At 44.5% G+C, this 25,226-nt stretch overlaps 1 protein-coding gene across 2 annotated transcripts; it reads left to right on the top strand.

Annotated features, from left to right (window-relative positions):
• The first annotated feature begins 352 nt into the window (after nt 1-352).
• Nucleotides 353-24,833, top strand: DYNC1LI2 (dynein cytoplasmic 1 light intermediate chain 2). Of its 2 annotated transcripts, XM_036833707.1 has the most exons (13): nt 353-510; nt 656-729; nt 2,737-2,853; nt 7,028-7,258; nt 12,844-13,013; nt 13,735-13,828; nt 15,045-15,180; nt 17,340-17,451; nt 18,097-18,156; nt 18,912-18,953; nt 19,358-19,475; nt 20,306-20,422; nt 21,853-24,833. In XM_036833707.1, the coding sequence occupies exons 1-13, from the start codon at nt 404-406 to the stop codon at nt 21,951-21,953; spliced, it is 1,479 nt and encodes a 492-aa protein (XP_036689602.1). In that variant the 5' UTR covers nt 353-403; the 3' UTR covers nt 21,954-24,833. The 2 variants fall into 2 exon arrangements, with proteins under 2 accessions (XP_036689602.1, XP_036689603.1); XM_036833708.1 differs by lacking the exon at nt 20,306-20,422.
• Nucleotides 24,834-25,226: the final 393 nt, after the last annotated feature.

Genomic DNA, 25,226 nt, shown 5'->3' with positions numbered 1-25,226 from the left:
CAAGGCCTGAGCTTTTTGCTTCAGTGCGTCGGGTGCCTCGGCCCCCGACGGCGCAGCTGGAGCGGCCAGCTGACAGAGGACCGGGAACGGGTGTCGTTGCGCCCCTCGGCCGGCAGAGGCCGCTAGCGCGCCCTCCACCCCGGTGGCTCCCGCTCGCGCCGCCGCCTCCCCGAGCAGGGCTGCCCCGGCGGCCGCCTGACCGCCTCCCATCTCCCGCCACCGCGGTGGTCTCACGACCCTGCGAGAGCCCGCGGACATTGCAAGCCCGGCGGAGCGCAGGGGGCGGCGCGGACCCTGCGGGGTGGGCGGCTGGGGGCGCGGCAGGCGCGGGCGGGCCGGCGGGGTCCTCGCGGGTCCTCGGCGGGCCCGGGGGAGGGCCCTCTTTGTGGCTGCAGTTGGCAAGATGGCGCCGGTGGGGGTGGAGAAGAAGCTGCTGCTGGGCCCTAACGGGCCCGCGGTGGCGGCCGCCGGCGACCTGACCACTGAGGAGGAGGAGGGCCAGAGCTTATGGTGAGACCGCAAGGCGGCCGGGCTGGGCTGGCCGGGCCGGGGAGGGCGCGGCCGGGCCGGACCGTCGGACAGACTAACGGGCCGTCGCGGGCCGGTCAGGTTCAGGCTGGCCCTGGGGCCGACCGCTGTGCCATTGTCCCCACAGGTCCTCGATCCTGAGCGAGGTGTCTACCCGCGCCAGGTCCAAGCTGCCGTCCGGCAAGAACATCCTGGTTTTCGGTGAGCGCCGGCGCCGGGGCGTTGCCCGGGAGGCTGGGGTGGGCGAGGCGGGCGCCCTCTCACTGGTGCCAGCCTTCCTCTCCCCTGCTGCCTGCCCGGGAGGGCCTGGAGACCCTGGCTTCACAGCCTGAGAGTGGCCAAGTCCACCACGGCCGAGGTCAGGACGTTGCCCCTTTTCGAGAGCCCAGGGATGCTGGCAAGGTTTCGTCGGCACATTCCTTAGTCTTTTGGCCGCAGCATCAGCTTTGCTTTAAATGTCCCTGACTTCCTGCGCTCATAGCCTTGAAGTTCACCGAACTGCGGGCGTAGAGAGGGGAGGGAGTAGATGAGGTTAGCGGAGGAAGCGGGCTAACGAGGTGACTGGGGGTCGTCTGGCTGTGGGGAGATGCCACAGGAGCCATTTCTCTATCTTGATGAGTGGTGCGCGGTGGGAGGGGCGCTGCAAAGAACGGCAGGCCTTGGAGTCCTCCCCAGGGACTTTTCCTACATTATTTTAGCCTTCACTGCTGGGTTACCTGGGTTAGGTCCCTCAGCGTCTCTGGTCTCCTTTCCTCGTACAAGTGAGGGAGTTTGGCTGGGTTCATTCATACAACAGACCCATTTGTTGAGTGGGTCCTTGACTGTCGGTTGGGCACTGGGACAGCACAGACATCCCTCAGACACTACACGAGAATTTCAGTTTAATGAGACACAAATAGATGTGTTGGTGATTGCACTACACCATGTTGGGCATAGATGATTCGGGGCACATCATATGGCTTGATGCTGTTTGGAGTTAGGTGTTTTGAAGGGTAGGTGTTAACGTGCAGGGGCCCAGAGGGTTAGTGTTTGCAGGAACACAGAGGTGACAAGGCGGGGGCGGGCGTTGGAAGCTACCACAGCCTCTTTGTGGAAGGTGACTGATGAGGTGAGTTCGAGGCAGATGTGGAAGGCTGAAGAGTCGATGCTTTTTCCTGAAGGCACCTGATTCTCAGGGGCCTTTTATTTTACCTCCATTCTCTGATTGTCACGGGAATCACTGTGAGGGTGGTTTTCCCACTGTTTTTGAGGGGAGTGGCTGGTCTTTAGTTGATGAGCACTGCAGCAGGTAACAGAAGACCTTTAGAGGTCTTCACGAACTGGGGGATCAAGGGCACCAGATCTGTGTTTAGAAAGGGGGTGCTGGCAGCAGAGTGGCAGGTGGCTCAAAATGAGCAGGTACTGAAGTCAGGCTGAGTGCTCACCATGTCCAGATAGGATGTGGAGGGCCTGAGTAAGGTAGTGGCATTGGGGGTGGAAAGGAGGACTTTGACCTGTGGAATGCCTTTCAGTTCTCATGTTCTGTAATTCCATATTACTAAACCCCAGGGGTGCTTAGTAGTGTTTTTTGGTGGTGGCTCTTTCTGATGTTTAAGGTTTCTTTTGGGAGGGAGAGTTGTTAGCTGGGTGGAGGGGGATGAGGAGGCGCTTGGTAATTACTAAGATAGTGCTTAAGAGTTTTGCTTAGGTCTGTAATTCTTTTCATCAGTTTTCTAGCCTTCAGGGTGCTTCTGAAAGAAATGTACTAAAATCAACAGTGAATAACAGCTTCATTCTTCATGATTATGAGGCAGGATCAGACTTTTTTAGTTCAGAGTTCCTAGGCTTTAAGGTTAATTATATTCTAAAGACTTCTTGCTTTCCTTGTGGTAAAAGTTTATTTTGTGAGAAACTAGCCCCACCTTTTACTTTCACTTTTCCAGATGCGTGTCTTATAAATTATAGGTAGGGCCTGCGACCTGCCTTCTTCCTTTCCTTGTGAGGTAAGGATGACTGCAGTAGATTGTCATTTTAGATATTGGAAATTGCTGCCTTTATCACCTCTCCCCACCCTGACCACTCTTACAGCAGGTCCTGCTTTGTTTATGAATACAGGTGAGACCTCAATAGCAAGCTCTACATGAAAGTTCCTTGTGTGAATGTCCAGACTCCCCATCCTTGCCTAGAATAAACGGTACGCTTTGTCTTCTTAACATGCATCACTTATAGGTGAAGATGGTTCTGGTAAAACAACCCTCATGACTAAACTTCAAGGAGCTGAGCATGGCAAAAAAGGAAGAGGCCTAGAGTATCTCTACCTCAGTGTCCACGACGAGGACCGAGATGGTGAGTGAAGCATTGATCCATGCAGGTCTCTGACTCCTCGGTTGCCACTCCTGCAACATGCCCAGGCATTCTCAATTTTCTCTTTAGGTCTAAGAGAATTAGTCACAGGGGAGTAGATGAAGTGTATCTCTTTGTAGGACTTCACCTACTTTTCTTTATAGAGTATGTTAGCAAAATGGGGAATGGGCCTGTTACCTGCTGCTCTGGGTAGCCCTTACTTAAAAGGAGAGACTGAGAGTAAAGTTTCAAATGCACATAAAAGTAAGAAACTGAGAAGGAAGTTTTTGGACTTCCCTGGTGGCGCAGTGGTTAAGAATCCACCTGCCAACGCAGGGGACACGGGTTCGAGCCCTGGTCCGGGAAGCTCCCACATGCTGTGGAGCAGCTAAGCCCGTGCACCACAACTACTGAAGCCTGAGCGCCTAGAGCCTGTGCTCTGCAACAGAAGCCACTGCAATGAGAAGCCAGTGCACCGCAACGAAGAGCAGCTGCCTGCTCGCCACAACTAGAGAAAGCCCGCGTGCAGCAACGAAGACCCAACACAGCCATAGATAGATAGATAGATAATATTTATTAAAAAAAAAAAATTAAGAAGTTTTTAAGTGCTTTGGACTTTTCTATGAGAGAAACACTTGGCAGACTGATCTGGGCACCATTGTTACTCTGCCTGGTTTTAGTGGAGAATCTGAAATTGATGTGGTTTAGAGTATAAAAGCTTAACAGATATTCACAAGAGAGTTTTGAGTCTTTTTGTGACAGTGTAGAAATGCTGATTGCTTGTGGGTTTTTGTGGGTTTTTGTTTTGTTTTGTTTTGTTTTGTTTTTATCCCCCAGTGGAGAGAATAGAGGCTCAGAGGTCATAATGTTCTCTTAATTTCTCATGTCTAGAATGTGGATAATAATCGTTTTCTACCTTCTGGGTAATTGAGATGGTTAAAAGTGCATGGTAAAAAAAAAAAAAGTGCACGGTAAGCTCTATTATGAGGATTAGATATCATTTAAAATTGTGATAAGTACGATTGTGAGTTGGATTGGAATAATGGTTTTTGGTTACCACTAGTCAGTAATACCTCTTTTGTAAACTTTTAGGCTTTGTGTTAGATCTTGAATGGCTCTAAAATAAATAATTATTAATGCCTACGTTTTTTTATTTGTAGAAAAGTGACCATGTAACCTAAGGATGAAATATCTTCATTAAATTACTTTCTTAAAATTGCGTTTACCCTTTTGTACAGTAAGGACCATGATGTAGGGGTGATTATATAAGGGGGAAAATCCCACCACCTCTGGTCCCCCATTTCCTTATTGCTAAAATGAAGAAGCTGAACCCAGGTCCTTCCTTGCACCTTAATTCTTCAAGCTCCAAGAATCATTTAAATAGAGGGGAAAAACCCTTTAATCTTAACTTAGTAGTCATCTTAGAACCCCAAGATTTTATTCCTGTTCCTTCTTCCCTGGCTTCCTTTGCCATGCTGAACATTCTCTGAAGGATGTGAAAGAAAGGTAGGAGGTAGACCTGGTGCTAAGGGCTCTCCTTGTATAAGGAGAGCAGAGGCTTTCCAGTGCCCACCTAGGCCCACCGGAGTTTGTGTAGGTAGGGTTGGGACTCGGGTCACTGAGCTGGGCTAAGGGGCCTCATATGTCTGAGTGTTTTGCTTCCTGTCTTTGATGATTATTGTGGAAAGAACTTGGGCTTTGGAGCCAGGCAGAACTGGTTCGGAATCCACTCCGGTAGTCACTAGTTGTGACTGACTTAACCACTCTGCACCTCAGTTTCCTCATTTGTAGTATTGGGCGATGGTACCAATTTGTAGGTTGACAGAATGAGAGGTGGCATGTGTCAAGTGTAGCTGAGTGCTTGAGACAGGTGGTAGGTCTAGTACCCTTTTGAAAGTACATGAAACATGGTGTAGATACTCTGACGTTGCTATAGGTGCTTGTTTCAAAGGGGCATAAACATTTCATGCCAAGCATCAAAGTAACTATATTCACTTACCTTTGAGTTGAAATACATGTTAATTTTTATTTCAGATTCCTTAAGGTTGCCTTAAAAACTTTGATCTCTGCATTTATGGGATTTTTTTAAGCTGCCTACTTGCAAGTTCCTCTTTGATGAAAGAGTTGCCCTTACCTGTGGTTAATTATACATCTTTTAGCCCCAGTATTTTTTATTGTGTGGTGTGACTAGGTTATAAATATACATTGTGCAGGCAATCTCCCAGGTAGAGAAAATCGGTTCTGGCTTGTCCTTGTTTTGTGGTAGGACATGGCATGTCAAAGGACCTCTGCCTTCAGGGTTGGGGGCATCCATTTAATGCCACATGTGGTATGTGTAATCTCCATGCACATGGGTGAGTTATATGTAGTGGGCAGTGGGAAGAAAGGCTAAAAAAAAAGAACCGTGTCTGGTGAGGGGCAGACATTAAAATCTGTAGACTTCAGGTACAGTGCAGTGCAGTTTGTTTTTAAGGGTTTTTTTTGGCCACGCCGTGCAGCATGCGGGAGCTTAGTTCCCCAACCAGAGATCGAACCCGTGTCCCCTGCATTGGGAGCACAAAGTCTTAACCACTGGACCGACAGGGAAGTCCCAACAGTGCAGTATTTTTTTTTAATTAGTTAATTAATTAATTAATTTTTGGCTGTGTTGGGTCTTCGTTTCTGTTCGAGGGCTTTCTCTAGTTGCGGCAAGTGGGGGCCACTCTTCATCGCGGTGCGCGGGCCTCTCACTATCGCGGCCTCTCTTGTTGCGGAGCACAGGCTCCAGACGCGCAGGCTCAGTAGTTGTGGCTCACGGGCCTAGTTGCTCCGCGGCATATGGGATCTTCCCAGACCAGGGCTCGAACCCGTGTCCCCTGCACTGGCAGGCAGATTCTCAACCACTGCGCCACCAGGGAAGCCCAGTGCAGTATTTTTGAAGGCATTGGTAGAATCCAAGTCAAAACCGCTATCTGAAATGCATTAGAGTTTTGAAAGTATATCTAGATGTAGATACCTTTGTTGTACTGTTGAAATAAAGTTATGAATATAAAATTTTTCACAGCATGTTAGTGAATTGATTATACCCAAAAAAAGATAGCTAACAGAAGACAGGTTTTTAAAGGGTAAGTTGCAATTTACTGGGGAAGAAGTTAATGAAATGATATTTTTGATAGTAGGATTTCTCCCTCATGGTGCTTTTATTAAAAAAAAAAATTCTCAAAAAGGTGTCTAAAATTTTTTTAAAAGTGTATTATTAATTTGGAGAATTATCTTCTACAGCTTGATCATCCAGCTGTAGTTTTAGAATCACATGCTTCATTAAATGTCAGCACTTGCACATTTGTCTGTATATGTTTTTAACTTTACTGTGGAAAACAGAACTACATAAAAGCATAGACTATTTTGATGAACCCCAATATATCTATCACCTGCCTTCAGGTTACAAGTTCTTGGTCAATTTTATTTCAGCTATACTCTCACCTTCTTCTCTTTTCACTCCACATTGGATGATTACAGCAAATTTCAGACATTATATCTTTTTATCTGTAACTACTTCCATATGTATGTCTAAAAGATTAGGATTTTAAAAAACATAATCATATTATCATATCAAAAGTAAGTGTAATTCCTTAATATTATCAGGCACCCCGTAATTCATATCTCAGTTTATGTAAGTAATGAGTTTATCTTGGCATTTAAATACAAAGGTCCTGTCTCTATGGCACCCTTTGTGGTATGTGAGCGCACTGTTTAGTGTGACTGACACAAGAAGAGCTTGTTTAACCACAGGCTCTTCGGCATAGCTTGCTGCCTCACAGATTGCTGATATTTTAGAAGAATGGATTATTTAGACTATGGCACAGTCGTCCAGGGAACATTTGTAGCTTTTATTAGTATCTTTTGATTCTTACTGAAAGCTAAAATGTCCTTCACAATTTACTCAGACATTGCTGGAATCTTTTTGGATGTGGACACAGTATATTATGGTTGTTAAAAAATTTTATAGTTTAGACAGTTCACAAGGCACCTTGATGAAGAGTTGCTGTCCACTGAGCACTTGGACCCTTTTCTGGTTAGGATTTCTGTCTGTTCTGTGTGGAATTCTGTGGCTGTCACCTTTAAGTTCTTCCTTATGTGGCTCTTTCAGCTGTGCTGATGGTCATTGTCAGTAACTTAGCTTCACTTCTTTTCTTAGATCACACACGCTGCAATGTGTGGATTCTGGATGGAGACTTGTATCACAAAGGCCTGCTGAAATTTGCAGTTTCTGCTGAATTCTTGCCGGAGACCCTGGTGATTTTTGTTGCAGACATGTCTAGGCCTTGGACTATGATGGAATCTCTACAGAAATGGGCTAGTGTTTTACGTGAGCACATTGATAAAATGAAAATTCCACCAGAAGAAATGAGGGAGCTGGAACGGAAGTGTAAGTAAAACAGGATTTTCTTAATTGGAAAATTCACTCGTCTCTTTGGATGGTTCGAGCCACCTTCCTTTTCACAGTGTCAAGAGGCTGCAAAGCTTCCCTTACAGAGTGTTTGTGTTTTGTTTGCACCATTTATTTCAGATTTGCTTTTGTAGATTCAGTAGTCAAAAAGTCTTCAAAGCAGTCTTTATCTCAGCTGTCACAGTTGAAGAAAATAAATCAGTATTCCTTATTATTTTCATTGGTTCTCTTTTATAATAAGGGTTCTTCCCTCACCCCCAAAATGTGATCAGTTCTGTGAGTCTTTTTGCTGTTCTGTTAACTCGTGGTCTGCTGAGTTAGTATCAGTGGGTATAGAGATTTACTGGGATCTCTGCAGCTTGAGTCCATTTCCCTGGGATTCCATTGAGATCCTATGGACCCTCTTGTTGACAAGTTTAAAGGAAGACCCACAAAAGATAAATCTTTCAGTTCCTACCTTAGTTCCTTTGGGGATCCAGCAAATATGATTTTAGTTAGAAATAGGAAATTCATTTTTTTTTTCATGAAAATGAAAGGATGTTTTAAGACTCAGGGCATCCAAGCCCTTGTGAGAACAGAGAACTTTAAAGGAAATTCTTTTTGTTTTGTTTTTTTTTTCCTTAATGTGGTTCAGAAGCTTGTTTTTCCTTTTCGTTGCTTCTGTGCAGTTACATCAGCTTCTGTTCACTTGCCAGGGAAATGGGAGGGGCAGGGGCTGGAGCTGTGGCAGCAGCAGTGCTGTCTTGGCCAGGGCAGCCTTGGCTTAGGTTAGCCTGGCTTATTTCCACGGGATGACATCATTCCCTTTAGTGAATTAATGAGGACTTCTGGAGCATGGCACACAAACTTACTGGCAGAAGGGTTCAGAAATTTTGATGTGCTTTTCAAATCAGATTTCTTGCTGTGTGTCTTCCTGTCATAACTTCACTTGCTCCTGACTACATTAGCTAAAACAGGGAGTTTAACATATAATTCTTTAGTTTGCTGTGTGCATGTGTGTTTCCTGGGACACCCACGTGTGCTGCAGTGATTGTTATGCAGCTCAGCACATCTGTCCTCAAACACTGACCTTTCTAGATAAAGCCTATTTTTCCCCTGAAATAGAGACCCTAAAGACAACTTCTGAGAATAGTTCTGAGCCTGAAGAGCTGTTCTCCTTTCACTGCGCATTTACCATCGTACCCAGAGTAGTGGGTTAATGCACAGGAGATTTCAGTTTCTGAACCTGTTTTCTTAGAGTCATAACCTTGTAAAGATTTGTTAAAACAGAAAAAAAGGAAGAGATTGAGCCAAGGATATTTTTCTTTCCCAGCTAGGGAGAGTGTCTGCCTGGTGCCAGGTCTGTTCAAGGCATTGGGGATACATACAGCAGACAAGGTGCCCGCTCCTGGGGAGCTTGTGCTCCTATGACACACTGAATTTGTTTTGTGGCCTTAGTCATTGATGTCTGTGTTGCTTAGCATTAGATTGAGCTGCATGTGACACAAACCCAAAATAACAGTGGCCTAAACAAGACTGGGTTTTATTTCTCTCTCCTGTGAATGAAATCCAGAGGTAGTTCAGGACTGGAAAGCATCTTGAGGAAGACAAGTCAAGGACCCTGGCTCCTTTGTGCTTACAGCTTTGTCATCTTTAGGGTGTGGTTCTCTTCCTCTTGGCAACCAGAGCTCCAGCCTTCACATCTGTGTTGCAGGCAACAGGAGGAAAAGCAAAGAAGGGCTGAAGAGTGTGTGCCTGCTGTCTTCCTAAGGAGACATTTCCTAAGGAAATGTAGTCTGTGTGGCCGTGTGTTCTAAGTATCAGTGCTCAGTTTGGTTGTAAGGAGGAAGAGGAGAGGACACTGGAGGGCAGCTAGCGATTGCTGGAACCACGTCCATGCCTCGTGACTCTGGTTAACCTTCTGAGAGCCTCTCTTGTGTTCACCACCTTTCCTCTGAGGTGTTTGGAATGGTACTCACACCTTTCTGTTACCCGTTGAAGGAGTGCCTTTGTTAGCTAGTTTTAGGTTACATTTTAATAAAGTGGTTGGCCATCCTCTTGCTTAGAGGACTCCCACTTTCCAGATTAATTGGACTCTAGGTATTGTATTGAACGAGCAAAGGGCTGTCACCCAACCTGCTTTCTGATCCAACACCAGTTTCCAATCTGCTGAGTTTGGAAAGCTGCTCCATGGCCAGCCAATATCTTTCCGGATTAGGTTCCTCAGTGATCCTGAATCTGTGGCAGCTGCTTGGCTGCAGGGTTTGTCTGAGGGAGAGGGCAGAGCGACCCCTAAAGCTGCCAGAAGGTGGTGCTTGTGTGTAGGTTAGTCTTGTCTTTCCTGCTTTGTGTCTGGGGCTTCACTTGCTTATCAAGTAGAGGAAAAAGATTAGGTGCAGTCTCTTGGGTCTTCTCAGAACTGTGGAACCAACCAGTGATCAATGAGGTAGAAGGGAAAAGAAGAGAAAGGCGGCGCTCTGCAGTCTCCTTCCCATAGCCACTCCCATCTGATGCTAAAGGGGAGCCCCTGGTGGGCTGATGGCTCCTGCTGTGAAATACTGGCCATCCCACCACCTAGAGAGAAACTGCTAATACTGTGGTATGTGTGTACCCTAAGGGAAATGCACATTTTATTATCCAAATTACACAGTCCTCACTATGTTTTTATCATTCCTTTTCACCACCTCCGTTATGAATATTTGCTCTGCCTTCCAACTTATTTTCTAAAATGCTGAGTTATTAAAAACACATGTGCATTTCCTACTGTTTTTGGATAGCCGTAATTAAGTCATTCCTTCAGAGAATGAATAGCCTAGCCCAGGGTTTCCCAGCCATTTTCATATCATGGCCTATGTAGAATACAGCAGTTTATACAGCATGCTGGGTCGTGGAGGTTTGTGGAGCAGACTGCTGGAGCTGCCCCATCCCCGCCTCCCTTCCCACAGTCATTTAGCTTACCTGTAACCTGTTCCGGGCTCTGCCATGCTCACTGTCTTGGAAGCCTGGTTGAGTGCCTCACGTGACCTTGGGCAATTATAGATATTACCCAAACAGTTAAGCCATTGTATTTTTCATTGACTTGAAGATTTGTTAAAATGCTTTTAAAGAGAAAGTGTGGGCTTCCCTGGTGGCGCAGTGGTTGAGAATCTGCCTGCCAATGCAGGGGACATGGGTTCGAGCCCTGGTCTGGGAAGATCCCACATGCCGCGGAGCGACTAGGCCTGTGAGCCACAATTGCTGAGCCTGCGCGTCTGGAGCCTGTGCTCCGCAACAAGAGAGGCCAATAGTGAAAGGCCCGCGCACCGTGATGAAGAGTGGCCCCCACTTGCCGCAACTAGAGAAAGCCCTCGCACAGAAACGAAGACCCAACACAGCCATAAATAAATAAATAAATAAAATTAAAAAAAAGAAAATGTGGGAAGACTAAAAAGAGTACATATTCTCAATTATATTTATATTATAAATGTAATTACATATGTAAATGTAATTACATACATATAAATTATATTTATATTATAACTCTAGAAAATGCAAACTAATCTGTATTGAAAAAAAAAGCGGATCAGTGGCTGCCTGGAGTTAGGGATGGTGTTGAGGAGAGTTGGGGAAAATAGATTACCAAAAGGTACAAGGAAACTTCTGGGGGTGATAGATAAATGCACTATCTTGATTGTGGTACTGACTCATGGGTGTATTCATATGTCAAAAATAGCAAATTTAGGGAGTTCCCTGGTGGCCTAGTGGTTAGGATTCCAGGCTCTCACTGCCGTGGCCCGGATTCAATCCCTGGTCGGGTAACTAAAATCCTGCAAGCCGTGAGGCATGCCCAAAAAAAAAAAAAAATCAGATTTACATTTTAAACATGCGCAGTTTGTTGTGTGTCGATCTTGGCTCCATAAAGCTAAAGTAAAGCAGATTTAAAAAAAAAAAAAGAGAAAATGTGGGAGCCTTTGATTTCTTAAGAGCCTTCAACAATCATCAGAAAACCCTTCTCTGTTTTTGTCCAAGATGCAATGCAGTAAAGATCTCTTGAGTATTCATTTATTGAATCTGAAGAAATAAACTGCACTGATGGTAAAAAAAAAAAAAAAAAAAATCTCTTGAGTAGATTGTTTTTGTGTGTTTTTTTTTTGTTTTTGGCCACGCGGCATTCAGGATCCTAGTTCCCCGACCAGGGATTGAACCTGCACCCCCTGCATTGGAAGCGCAGTCTTAACCACTGGACTGCCAGGGAAGTCCCATGAGTAGATTATTTATATTGGCAATGAAATTATATGAATGAGCTTAATTAAAGAGAAGTTGTAGAGATGAAATGTTATATCTGCGCTTTAGGGTTTAGGCAGTGGTTTTTTCCCAGTATTATATGAAAGACATTGTACTCCCAGATAATTCCAGAAGCTTATATAACAATAACCTAAAGTCTTTGTAAATTAGGACTCACTGTTTTAAAATATTTGAAACCTGTTCTGTGGGTGAAGAAGAGTACATGCACTTTTCTCTAGATTCTCTTTAACCTAGTTGTCTGTGTTTTCTCAGTGAGCATGTTGTGGATGAGAGTAAAAGTCCTTTTGGTCCTTTAGGCGTGTTGTGTGTAGAAGAGTAGAGCTGCCGGCTCGAAGTAGCTTTAATCATCATGTCCTTGTTCTCTGGCCTGACATGTAACCTTGAAGCACCCAGGAAAAGGTGCAGGTCTGTGGACTTTGTGTTCACTTGCCTTAACCAAGACCATGGACCACTCTCAGCTTGAAGGCCCTCCTGTGGGGTTGCACCCATGGCCAAAGTAGTGCCAAGAAGTAGATGTTGTATCACTCACCCCTTCCTGTGTTAGGCAGGAACAGGTCCGTGATACATGTGACTCAGGATCTCCTGAAGATGAAACTGAGTCCACAAGAGTGAGGATGATGAGGAGATGCAGATGGTGCTGGCAAGTCCAGCCTTGCTCTTTAGCACGGACGCACCTCAGCTGTATGGAAACAGCATGTTCTTGGTAATTCAGGTGGTTTCTAATGAGAACTCTGAGGAGTTTCATAAGTTGTAACCTATTCTAGTGGTCGCGTCTGTTGAAGTAGCACAGTTCAACTATCCTAATATTTTGAAAATGTAAAATATATAGGAAAAGTGTTGGGAATTCCCTGGTGGTCCAGTGGTTAGGACTTGGCTCTTTCACTGCCATGGCCTGGGTTCAATCCCTGGTAGTGGGACTAAGATCCTGCAAGCCTCGCAGCGTGGCCCAAAAAAGAGTGTTTTGTTTTGTTTTTTCATAGTAGGAACTATTGAAGCCTTAGGAGTTTTTAAAAACCTGTTTAATTGTTAACAGTTAGATGCAATTAAAGATGACCAGGGGAATATCTTTGCTGCTCTGAAGTTATACTGCTCAGACTGACTGAAAATGTCAGAATTGGGATTTTGTATCACCACCCCTAAATCCCTAATATTGCAGTTAAGTCAGATGCAGTTAGGAAGTTTGTCACAACTCTTTATGTTTTGTGCTTATCACTACCTGCTTCAGTTTTCTAAAGCTGGCATGTGCATTTTTTATTGTGTGTGTGTGTGTGTGTAATTTTCTTTTTCTTTTTCACCTGTAGTTGTGAAAGATTTTCAAGACTATGTTGAGCCTGAGGAAGGTTGTCAAGGTTCCCCACAGAGAAGAGGGCCTCTGACCTCAGGTCCTGATGAAGAAAATGTTGCCCTGCCTCTTGGTGACAACGTGCTGACTCATAACCTGGGGATCCCAGTGTTGGTGGTGTGCACAAAGGTATGTGCCAGGGAATTGTACGCTTGGCTGGGTTTGGCAGTGCAGCAAATAAATAAAGTGCGTTAAGAAAAAAAATCCAGTAAACAACAAACAAAAAAATGGGGGGTTTGAAAAGTTCTTTGATCCTAGTCAGAGCCACTAGGTTGCCCAACTGCAGCATGTGCCATTCACATCATATTCTGTGAGAATGGAGCCCTGTGGAGTGTGCAGTGCACAGCCATGTCCAGTGGGCCTGTTTCCTGATGTGACCTTGTTTGATTCTTAGAGCAACTGTGAGGTGATCAGGGCTATCATATCCCTGCTTTATAGATGTGGAAACCGAGGCCCAGGATGAAAGAAGAATCTCCAGTTGCTTTTCACTCTTGTCTATTTATTTAATTAATGCTTGGACTTTGGGCTGTGGCTGCCTTCTTTTTTTTTTTTTAAATTAATTAATTTATTTTGGTTGCGCTGGATCTTAGTTGCGGCTGGCGGGCTCTTTAGTTGTGGCATGCAAACTCTTAGTTGCAGCATGCATGTACGATCTATTTCCCTGACCAGGGATTGAACCTGGGCCCCCTGCATTGGGAGCACGGAGTCTTAACCACTGCACCACCAGGGAAGTCCCATGGCTGCCTTCTTTGAAGCTATGATACTTTATTACTGACAAAGACAGTGTTCCCATCCTTATCAGGCAGACAGGCAAAAAGATGACTCCTTTCTCTTTCTATCTTACCTGCAGTGTGATGCGGTGAGTGTCCTGGAGAAGGAGCATGATTACAGGGACGAGCACTTTGACTTCATCCAGTCACACCTACGGAGGTTCTGCCTCCAGTGTATCCTTGGGGCGCTGTGTTGGGGTCCAGGGGCACAGGCTCCCCTCTGTGTGTGCTAATCCAGGCTTCCTCCAAATGGGGCATCTTCAAAGAGATACAGTACTTCCTGAATCCAGAATAGTCTTTTGCCAGGGTGAAACTGTATACATCTGCGGTCCCCAACCTTTTGGGCACCAGGGACCAGTTTCGTGGAAGACAGTTTTTCCACGGACCACGGGGGGCGGGGGAGGGTTCAGGCAGTAATGCGAGTGATGGGGAGCAGCAGATGAAGCTTCACTCGCTTGCCCACTGCTCACCTCCTGCTTTGCGGCCCGGTTCCTGACAGCCCGAGGACCAATACCGGTCTGTGGACCCGGGGTTGGGGACCCGTGGTATACATCATTTTACTTTCTAAAAGTTTACTGTGTTGGAATTTGAGACTTAATAATTTGTGCCTATTTTTGATTACTTTTTATTTTTAATGGTGTACATTTGATAAGCTTTTGTATTAAGAAGAAAGCTGATATGATAATTTTATTGCAAATTATTTTTATCATATCTTGGAAATCTTTTTAAACTTTGCTTTTTTTATAGAAAAGGTTAATTACCCAACATGATAGTGTTTTGGCTGCTACAGGGTTTCCTTTATGTTTATGTTTTGTGCTGTCCGTGAGAGAGATGCTGTGTCAGCAGACTTTTGAGTCTTGTTTCTGTAAAAATCCAATAACAGTTGGTGCCATCATCCCACATCCTGGGCGGGGCAGGGTAAGGGTGGGTTCCGCTACTTCCTTTGGGCTCTTAAGCTTGTCCAGCTCAGTGGAGGGTGCCAATAACATGTAGGTACCCAACTCTTGTATGCTTAATGACCAACTTGATCACATGTGGGCATCTGTCTGGGAAAGAATCTGTGTACCTTGGATATGCTGAGGGTTATCCTGGGCTACCCTCAGAATCATTAAGTTGACTGCTTGGGACGCAACCTGATGGGTTAGAAGACAACAGTTTACATGTTCAAAAATGAACTACGTGGCCCGCTATCATCAACATGCTTTATGCTTTTGACCTGCTGCTTCTGCTACTATTACTTTTTTAGTTCTTAAAATTTTAACACTTTCTATTAATCGTGTGTTGATCAAAAACTGAGTATCCTGTGACTATACTTTGAGGATTGTGCCTGTATGTATTTGCTTTTGTCTCCTCTTGCAGTGAATTGGTTTTCCTTAAGCAGATTGATTAGATGGAGCGGCCTTGATTTACACGTCAGTGAAGGAAGAGAAAAACCTCGACTTGTTGTATAAGTACATTGTTCATAAAACATACGGTTTCCACTTTACCACGCCTGCCTTAGTTGTGGAAAAGGAAGCAGTTTTTATGTGAGTTCTTTATAGGTGATGCTTTCAAATGCTTCTCTTCTTGGTACATTTGCTCTTTACATTTTATCTTTCCAAGTAAGATGGCTCTGTCTCTCTCTTATACAGCCAGCTTTCTACTACCCTGGGGCAAAGTGCTTGGAGTTGGACCTCATAGGGGATATATACACCCACCTTTCCATCTCTGCTGTTTTCCAGATTACTTGCCATTCTGCTTCCAGTCTGAGGGAGCTGGGTGGAGTGAGGTCAGGGGTGCTGCCTTTCTTCATTGAGAGCAAGTTGCTAAAACATTTTTGCCACTTACTGTCAACTCTGGTAGAATACCGGCTGAGTGAGGGAGTTGCAGTATAGGGAATTGGCGCTTTGAGGATCCTGAACGTTTTCTGTTGAAGCATCTGGTTTATTGGCATCCATTGACAGGGATGACTGCCTACGCCCTCCCTCGCGCCCCATCAGCTTGGGCTTTGGCCGTACTGAATGCCTGTTGTGTTTCCGGTGTTTCACATTTGAGGAGCCACTGGGGCTGATTGTCCTGGGCAGAGACTTGGATACCTGTTAGTCCGAATTTGTGTCATTCTCTCAGTGGAGAATGGTGAGTGTTGTGGATGCATAAATGAATGTTGAGGGTGTGGTCTCTGAGAGGACTTGTGCTAGTATCATGTTTTTAGGCTTAGATATCCTCTTAAGAAAGAATTACAGTTTGTTCAGCAAATACTGAGCACTTTCTCGGAGACCAGGTTCTATGCTGAGGGCAGAAATGAATGAGATGTGGTTCCTGCACGAGGCACTTTAAGGGACACACACAGCCGAGGAGGGCTAGGGCAGTACTGGGGTAGTAGAGGCAATGTGGCAGGGAGAGCAGAGGAGTGATGCTGGGAGGATGAGTGGTGCGTGCCAGGCAGGCCAGAAGGAGTGGTGGAAGGGTGGGAGAGTCTGGGAGAAGACTGAAGGTGTGAAAGCCGAGAGCTCTCGGGGGACCCAATAGGCTGCCTCCTCAACATTTAGGGAGAGCCTCACTTGGGCTCTTCCCAGACAGCAGACATAGAGACTTAGACTGATTTTAGAGAATCGTTGTCTAGAGCAGTCAGGCCAGCACCAAAGCCACAAGCTCTCAGTGAGTGGTATGCTTTTGGAGTCAGTCAGTACCCAGATCACTTGTGATCCTGAGGAGAAGGAGGATCCGGGAGACTGGATGTGTTCGGGGCTGGTCTGGAGTGGAGAAGAAGCTCAGAGCTTCTGAAGGTGACACGGGTCATGGCAGTATCTTGATCATGCTCTGTTCCTTTGCACCTTTGGTCCTGTTGGTAGTTGCCTGTTTGGGAGCCGGTGAAGTCGTCGGAGCCATTGGGGTGGAGGGCCCTGGCTAAGCACCTTCTCGGTTATAGGGCTATGGAGCAGGAGTTGGATGGAGAATGAGAAGCCTGTGGGAACAATCAGTTGCCATCTTTTAGAGCTTCTAGATAAAAGTATGTCATGTAGGGCATTTTACAATTGTTCCTTACCCTAGGCTGCAGCTGAACTTAATGGAACCTGGGTGCCATCCTGCCCTGCGATGTCAAGCTGGGCAGCACCCACATAGGATCCTCCTTGTGTCCCTCTGGTTTGAGGCCCAGGATAGTGCAGGTCCTGCTACTCCCCTTGGCTCCAGGGTACATATTCACACATCAGTAAAATTAACCAATCCATAAGAAAACTGCTGTCAGAAAGAAGAGTTCTCAGAGAAACAGCTCACAGGGGTGTCTTCATACCAAAGCCCAGAGAAACAGCCCTATCCTGAGCTCTATCCTATGTGTTGCTCTGTATTCTCCACTCTGTCAGAACAGGGCCCCATTGTGTCCTTGTTCTTCTCGGCAGAGTTGTGGAAAAGCTCTGAACACCTCCTGTGGGTCAGCATGTACAGTCAGTAAGATCTTGCTCTGGCTCCTTAGGCCTTGGGCCTCATGAACTCAGTATGGAGCAGGACCTGTGAGGTTGAGCTGATGGACTACACTTGCAGTGAATATTGGCTTGTCTGCCAGAATCTACAAGCCGGCCCAGCAACTACAGACCAGAACTTGTGGGAAGGGATCGCAGCCGGGAGTCCTCTCTAACCCAGAGTGTGCTGAGTATTCCATAAGGCAGTCCCAGGAAAAGCAAGTCAGTCTCTGTGTCTTTGCCTTTAGACCTGCAGGCTGGGACAATGAAAAGAAAATAGCTATTTTACATGAAAATTTCACAACTGTGAAGCCAGAAGATGCATATGAAGACTTTATTGTGAAACCTCCTGTGAGAAAGGTACCCAAATCAATCACTTTAAGAGTTGCAGGTGGGGAATTCCCCAGCGGCCCAGTGGTTGGGACTCTGCGCTTTCACTGCCAAGGGCCTGGGTTCGATCCCTGGTCGGGGAACTAAGATGCCACAAGCTGCGCAGCGCGGCGCCCCCACCAAAAAAAAGAAGAAATAGTTGTAGGTTTTTTTCATGGGAAAAGAAACTTATAAAGAAACAAGTCTTACACATTGAACCATTTGGGGGGGTAAAAAAAAATAATCCAAGGGCCTTTTAAAAAAAGTCTTTAGATGAAGTCGTGTTATGTAATTGGCTCTGGGTGGCACAGCATGAGTGATGGAGTGCCACTGCTGCCTCTGGATTACTGTTAGTAGATCCCACTTGCTCCTGTGATCACCTGCAGACCCGGATCTGGGAGGTATTGTTTAGAACCTGCCAGACTTAAAAATGTCATTTGGCCATATGCCAAGCCTGGTCTGGGAACAGGGTCTTTGCCAGGCTAGAAAGACTTGACCTCTGCAGTCTCCATAGGGACTCCCCAAACCCATGTTGAGACATGAGCACAAGATTCTCCTTTCAGCATGAATTTTGACAAGTAGTTGGGGGTGTTCTTGGTCTATGACCACGAATGAGTGTGTCACTTCACTTCACAGCTGGTCCACGACAAAGAGTTGGCAGCGGAGGATGAGCAGGTGTTCCTAATGAAGCAACAGGTAAGAAGACCTGTGAGGCCAGAGCAGAGGCCTTCTCACGAATGAAACCAGCTCCCTGGCGTGAGGCGGGGGTATCACAAAGAGCTTGCAGGGACAAAGGGGTTGCTACCAGTTCTTGTTCTCTCCCATTTCTAGGATTGGTACAGGGTAGGGGGCCCCTCAGAGGATCGCATTCCTGCCTTGCAGATTCTCCTACAGTGATAGGCTTAGTATCTTATTAAGTACCTGTTCTGTCTGCAAATGTAGGTTTTCTGGCATAGTATTTCCCATGTTGACAGTTTACCAAACGCCCTGACCTCACTTCCGTTAGTTCACATAGCCCCACACAGCCCTGTGCATGAAGGCATGTGAGCTGATATACACATTTTGTAGGTGAGGAGAGTAAACCCAAGCTGACAGTTCAGAATGCAGACCCAGTCCCACCTTTCTGTTTCACTGAGAGTGGTGTTAGACACATCATGGGTTTGCCTGATGATGCAGGCAGGTCAGCAGGGGGCGTTGATTTTTTTTTTGCCAACTTTTCCTCCCTTTTGTGCTCTCCTTGCTTCTTTAGCTTCAAAACTGGTTACTGGGAGTATTTTTTGTTCACCATATACCAAATTGCTCAATTTAAATATTTTGCATTTATAGTGTAGAACCTCTGACTTGGTTGTTGTTAATGGTGCCCTCTAGTGGAATACTTGGAAGTGTTTCTCCAGACCTTCAGTGCACTCTGCAGGCCTTGGTTAACGGTCGGTGTGTCCCTCTCTTTGCAGTCACTCCTTGCCAAGCAGCCAGCCACACCCACGAGAGCCTCCGTGAGTACCTTAAACTAAACAGAGGGTCAAGGCCCAATGTCATGTCTTCAAACTTTATACCATTATTTGTGAGAGCTTACATTTGTGTGGGCTTTTGTATATTCAGAGGGAATTTGGTCCCCCTAAAAGCCCAGGGCCAGGAACATGGTAGGAACTCAGAAAACGTCTGATGAAGGAATACAGCTCTGGGAGTTAGAGTGAACAGGTTTTGTTATCTTGGTATCTCTTCTCTCAGGAGAAATTGGGATCTAAAAAAGGGACTGAGCTGGGCGCAAACTCCCATTACTGCCACCCTTCTCCCTAGACTGTGAAAAATACCCTGCAGAAGCATGTCTTCATTTTTGGAATATGTATTTTCTGTTATTTTTATGCCTGTGTGTGACTTGGGCTGGTTTTGGACTTAGGAATCCCCTGCAAGAGGACCCTCTGGCTCTCCAAGAACCCAGGGCCGGGGAGGGCCAGCCAGCGTGCCTAGTGCCTCCCCAGGCACGTCAGTAAAGAAGCCGGACCCAAACATCAAAAGTACGTATCCTGTCTCTTTGGAGAGTGGTTTAGTCCTAGGCCTCATTCCTACTTTAGGGGGTGAGTAGCTGGGTTTGGAAGGTGGAGACTCAAGGTAGCTGAGCTGTTTTCTTTCCCAAGAAGGGCTGCTTTCCACTTCCTCTTTCTGAGAGAGAGGGGGTTCATGGTTGGCAGAGACCAAGGCCTGTTTCTTTGTTGGAATTGGTGGCCCTTGCACCTGGCTTTGTTTAAGACCTTGGTTAGGCCTCTCTATATTCAGAGAAGAATACAGCATAAGAAGTCACTTTAAAATGTATATTTTGAGTTCTTGGTTTTGTTGCTTATTAGGTTTATATTATTACCATTTATGAATTGTCACTTGTTTTGTCAAGCTCAGTTACTTACTAGTTTAAGTAGCCCTTACCCCAGTGACTTAATAATACCCCAAGATGTTGGCTGCAGTAAAACCCTCAAATTATATTTAATTCTTGCATGTTCGATGACTGTGTTCTATTCTGAATGAGAGCTTTTCACAGCAACTTTGGAACATTACGGGCTTATAAAACTTTGAAAAACACTGCTTCATGGACAGGGAGATGATGTGGAGCACAGGTTACCTGTTATGCCTCTGAACAGGTGGGAACTCTAAACAGGTTTCCACTTACTAACTATGCTAACACATCATCAGCCTTAGCAGTGGCAGTGTATACGGCATCATAGTGAATGAATCTGCTCAGTATCCTAGGAAGATCATAACCACAAATGGATAATTCCAAGCTGAAAAATAGTTTGTTGCTGTTTAATTGAGTCATTCAGTTTGTGTGATGCTTTTTTTCTTAATGTTTCCTTAGATAATGCAGCAAGTGAAGGGGTGTTGGCCAGCTTCTTCAATAGTCTGTTGAGTAAAAAAACAGGCTCTCCTGGAAGTCCTGGTGCTGGTGGGGTGCAGGGCACAGCCAAGAAGTCAGGTACTGAAGGGCCCCCAAAGACTTAGGACCCTTGTGATCGAGGAGTGCTGGAAGGTGGGGTGGTGGACAGGAGTGTCTGCTTTCACTGACCTGCAGACCCCTCGATGTTCTGAACAGATTTCCACCTTACACTGAGCAGTATACTTTACAGTAGGATTACCTTATTACCATGCGTGTTTCTTGGTACATTTAAGGTGGGATTTATGTATATTCAGGTTCTCAAGAACTGACTGTTGGGTGAGTTGAGGTAGGTCCTAAATATTGGGCTGGCCAAAAAGTTCGTTCGGGTTTTTCCATAACATCTTACGTAATGAACTTTTTGGTCAACCCAGTACATGGCCCGGGTGTAGAAGTTCTGTCAGTTGGAAGTCATGGTCTAGAGTGTACCATTGACATTTTATTTACTCTCTTTAATTTTCTGTGTTGCTTTATAAGGATTTTGCTCACTCTACTGCCTCCAGTCTTGCCGTCAGCTGCCTGTGAACCCTCACTGTCTCACTGGAGGGTTTTTATTTTCTCCTCCATGAAGCTCCCCACCCTTGTCACACATAGACATCTCTGTGGCAGCCCACCCATCTGTTCTTCCGTGTGGGCACATAGGGCAAGTCTATGTCTTGGAGGTCTCTGAAACAAAAGAACCAGGTTCCTTGGGAATTACAAATTTTCCCAGAAAGCTTGAGGCCATTTCCAAAGGGTTTTAATTTTCCATTAGCTATAAGGAATATTAATACAGTATTGTCCTTAATTGGTGTTTTCCAATCAAAGGAAACCCTCAAGAAATCACTCCATCCTCAGGTCAGCCTGTGCCTTCAGGTGCTCTTGAGTTCTTGGAGACTCAGAGTCTGTCTGATCTGGTGGCCCAGGCTATAAGCTGGTATTCCCTGGGAGGAAATAGGAGTCACTTCTAGGCCCCAGTTAGTGTTCAACAACAAAAAATATGTGCACCAACTTTGTGCAGTATCGAAATGGCCAACCTTAGTCTTATATTCTTATTGAAATATGATGTTTCCAGGATATCCATGTGAGTCAGTTGTAATTAGTAACAAAACATAAACAGCTGTTCTGTCTGAGGCACAGAAAGTCATTTGCTGCATGCCAGAAACTCAAATACCACCTCTAGGAAGATGGGTGATGAGAGTGCATAGGGGTGAGAGGGTTTTCAGAAAGGCCTTTGTGTTTGGCACAAAGGCACCCCCAGGCAGGGGGCAGTAATGTAGTCGGGGAGCCCAAACCTGTGGCATTTGGAATTAAGAAGGGCTGAATTAGAGTCTGTCTCCTTATAACCATTGCAATGAAAAAAGACTTTCCTCATTCTCATTGGAGTTATTATCACCAAAAATGATTATAGAAATCTGTATAATTTTAAATGTCCCTTTTTAAAAAATTTTTTTTCTGCTCTCATCACTGCTGCTTTTTTTTTTTCTTTAAAGGACAAAAGACTGTGTTGACAAATGTTCAGGAAGAACTGGATAGAATGACTCGAAAACCAGACTCCATGGTAACAAACTCTTCAACAGAAAATGAAGCCTGATCCTCCTTAAAAAGTGCATATGTAAAATGACCAAATAACTATATTGATCTGCTCTAAGACCAGGATTTTTCTGATATGGCACATGCTATCAGTTTTTTGGGGCAGGGGAGATGAACTTAAAAAAAAAAAAAAAAAAACTTCATTGGCTTGTCCGAGTGTGAAATGCACCTTTAGGAAGGTTATGTGTCAGACCCCTTTGTGAAGGATAACCCTTGGACTCTCAGGCATGTGGCTCTCTCATGGGCAGCAAGTGCAGCTGGGCTTCTTGGGGAGGGGAAGGTAGATGGGGAGAAAGAGGGCCCACTTACTTTCAGGGTGGAGCCGGTGAGACCAGGAAGTCATTGATCAGATGGTGGCTAGTCCGACCAGTTGCGTGTTAACAGATTCACTTGTTCTTGGGAAGCAGATTAAGTAGCAGAAAGTCCAGGAAAGAGAAAGACTGAAAGGAGGAATGAGAGAAGTGTTGGTAGGGAAGCTGAATGTTGCAGGAAGTGGAGGAGGAGGAGATGAGCAGTGTTAGTAAATACTGTGTGTTCAGTAGAAGTCGAATAATCATTTTTAAGACTTAAAATCAGAAGCATTTCCAAACTAAACACTAAGCAAAATGGGAATTGGACTTGTTCTGAATGCATCTTTAACTTATGAAAGATGTGTTAAGTGTGGGGATGCCTGAGTCAGGTGGAGCCGGTATGGGGGTGGGGAAGATGGCAGCTGCCCAGGACGCACGTGCTTAGCCCAGGCCATGTCCTCGTGGGAGGTGTTGGGCTCCACGCATGTGCGTCGTGGGGCAGTCACTGGGGGGTATGTTTAAAGTCAGCAGTTACAAAATTAGTTTACTTTGAATTGTGTTTTCTAAATAGCTTCTGCTTTGTTTTTAAATTTTTTTTTTTTTTAACTACCACAGGCTGGCCTACTAGTAGAGAATGGGTGACCAACCTCTCATTTTACCATAATGCAGTGTGCTACAGAAAGTTTGAAGGAGGTTTTTAATGTAAATACACTCCAATTAATTGGCTTACACCAGTCCCTGCCTTATGGTCATTGGAAACCTTCGTGGAGTTCCATTGATGCAAAAGGGTTTTGTCCTAGCTCCCTGGTCTGATCAGTGCTATCAGATGGACAAATAAGTGTGAATGTTTTATATTGAAAATGGAAATGATACATTTCTCTTGTTTTATGTTTTTCATAAACTAGCATTTTTTTCTTATGGAAATAAGTGTTTCAGGTGTCTCCATTTAGGGCAAATTCATGCACATTGTCATGTCACACCATCATCCTGGAAGTGACTTCTATGGATTTTAAATGGCACTTTTAATTTTATACATGACACAGAACATTGAAATGCAAACACTACCATTAATTTAATGTATAAAACATTTGTTGTCAAATCAAGGGAAAAACTACAGTTCACTTATGTGGAATTTACTTTTTTTATATGAATGTTTGTTGTACTGTGTCTAAGCCTAACTTCCCTAATGTCATTACTTTTACATACCAGATTTGACTGACCACTAACCATACTGGGCATAACTTAATATCGTGTGTTATATAACAAGACTCTGAGACTGTCTTGAGTTGCTTTTCTGTAAAGGTCTGAACACTGTTAAGGAGAAAGCTGAGTATTTACTTGCCTTTCTGACAAACATAAAAATGTGTTTCTTGTGCCAGTCTTATTGTTGAAAATACACTTTTTCCCCCCTTTTTAATTCAGTTTTTTTTTTTTTAATGTATTATGGCTTCCAGTTACCAGATTTTCCAGGTAATGACAGTAAACTGACTTGGAATGATGGTTGTGGTATAATGACCAATAGATGCCAAACAGCTTGTGGCCACACGAATGATGGGGTCACTTAATCCCTCCATAGCAGCTGGCAGGGGCAGGGGGCACAAAATGAGTGACCTCAGAAATAAGAAAGAATTCTTCGAACGGCACATGCCTAAGAGGGATACAGTGTGGTTTTAAATTTTAATGCAAAACTTTACTTTTTGTTTATTTTTTATCATTTAAACTGAGAAGCACTTTTTGATGTCAATATAAAATGTACTAAAACCGAAGAAATGCTAAGACACCTGTCTTGCGAAGGAAGGTTTCTTGGAGATCACTTTAGTTTCTCATAACAAGTGGATACTCCTAGGATCAGAAGAAACTGATGTATAGATAGTGTCATGTGCTCAGTGGTTGCCAAAGTCTACCAACTTTGGGGAGCTGCAGGGTTCTTTTTTGGGAGGGTGGGAGGGGGGAGCATATTTTTTGTTACTTTGGGATTTTCGTGCATTGGAACCAAAGGCCAAACAATAAACAGCCTTTACTTTTTAAAGTAAAATTCATTTCATTTGCAGAATACACTTGTATGGTAGACTGTTAAAGATAATTTTATGACTATTTATGTACATTGTAGTGGTTACATCTGCTGTTTGTCTTTAAAATGGAAAAGTCAAAGAAATAAGCCCAACCTTGAAGATATGGCCACAATAAAGGCCATGAATTGGTCTTTCCTAAAAATGCAACGGGTATGCTGCTAGAATTATTTAATTTTGTTTGCACTTTTTTTTTTTTTTTGGATTGGCATTTTTAAACCAGTATTTAAACTGAAGATGTGTTTTATTAGTTTAACAAAGTTGAAAGTGACTGCTCTGTACATCATGACCTTAACAATGTTGATGCTGTAAGTGAAAGTTCACTGTTGTCTCTATACTAGGTTTATTGGTGTTTTTAACTTAAAATTAGGACTGCAGATTATTCCCCCACCAGCCTTAGTCCAGGGGTGTGGCTCTATCCGAATGCAGTATGCAGTCATGTGGAACCTTGCTTTCTAGTGCTGGAAAAGAAGATGTCTCTAATTACTGGCTTCAATAAACATGAATCCAGACTGCTTACAATTTTTGGTGACTTTCTTTATGATAAATCATCCCACTGGAGATACACTGAATTGTCTGCTAGTCATATAAGGTATCTACCATGTAGCTAAAAATGTATACCTCTCTCATTTGAAATTATCAGAAATTCTGTTAAAGAATATTTTAAAACCGTATTTTGAGATATGTGGAGTTCCAGGCTGTAAGTAAAGTGCAAGGAGTGTGAGTTGTCCAACATATTTTCTTGTCTATTAGATAAGTTTTTGACTGTCTGAATTGGGCTAAGAAATTTTCACTTAACTAATTTAGAAGCCTTGAGGATTCATAGAGGAATTTCAGAGCAGCTGTACCATAATGCTTCTCACCTGCTGAAATGGGCAACAGTAAAGTATGTTTAAGAAAATTGGACACTTTATA

Source organism: Balaenoptera musculus, chromosome 19, assembly GCF_009873245.2.
Source record: "Balaenoptera musculus isolate JJ_BM4_2016_0621 chromosome 19, mBalMus1.pri.v3, whole genome shotgun sequence".
In the NCBI taxonomy this organism is placed as follows: domain Eukaryota; kingdom Metazoa; phylum Chordata; class Mammalia; order Artiodactyla; family Balaenopteridae; genus Balaenoptera; species Balaenoptera musculus.
The sequence above is the reverse complement of the archived record's forward strand: the minus strand, read 5'-3'. Positions and strand labels throughout refer to the sequence as shown.

Excerpts from the sequence above, each read along its gene's own strand:
- DYNC1LI2 (XM_036833707.1), top strand. The coding sequence starts at position 404 with ATGGCGCCGGTGGGGGTGGAGAAGAAGCTGCTGCTGGGCCCTAACGGG. Across the intron at positions 2,854-7,027 it reads CCACGACGAGGACCGAGATG|ATCACACACGCTGCAATGTG; the intron begins GTGAGTGAAGCA and ends TTCTTTTCTTAG. Across the intron at positions 18,157-18,911 it reads TGTTCCTAATGAAGCAACAG|TCACTCCTTGCCAAGCAGCC; the intron begins GTAAGAAGACCT and ends CTCTCTTTGCAG.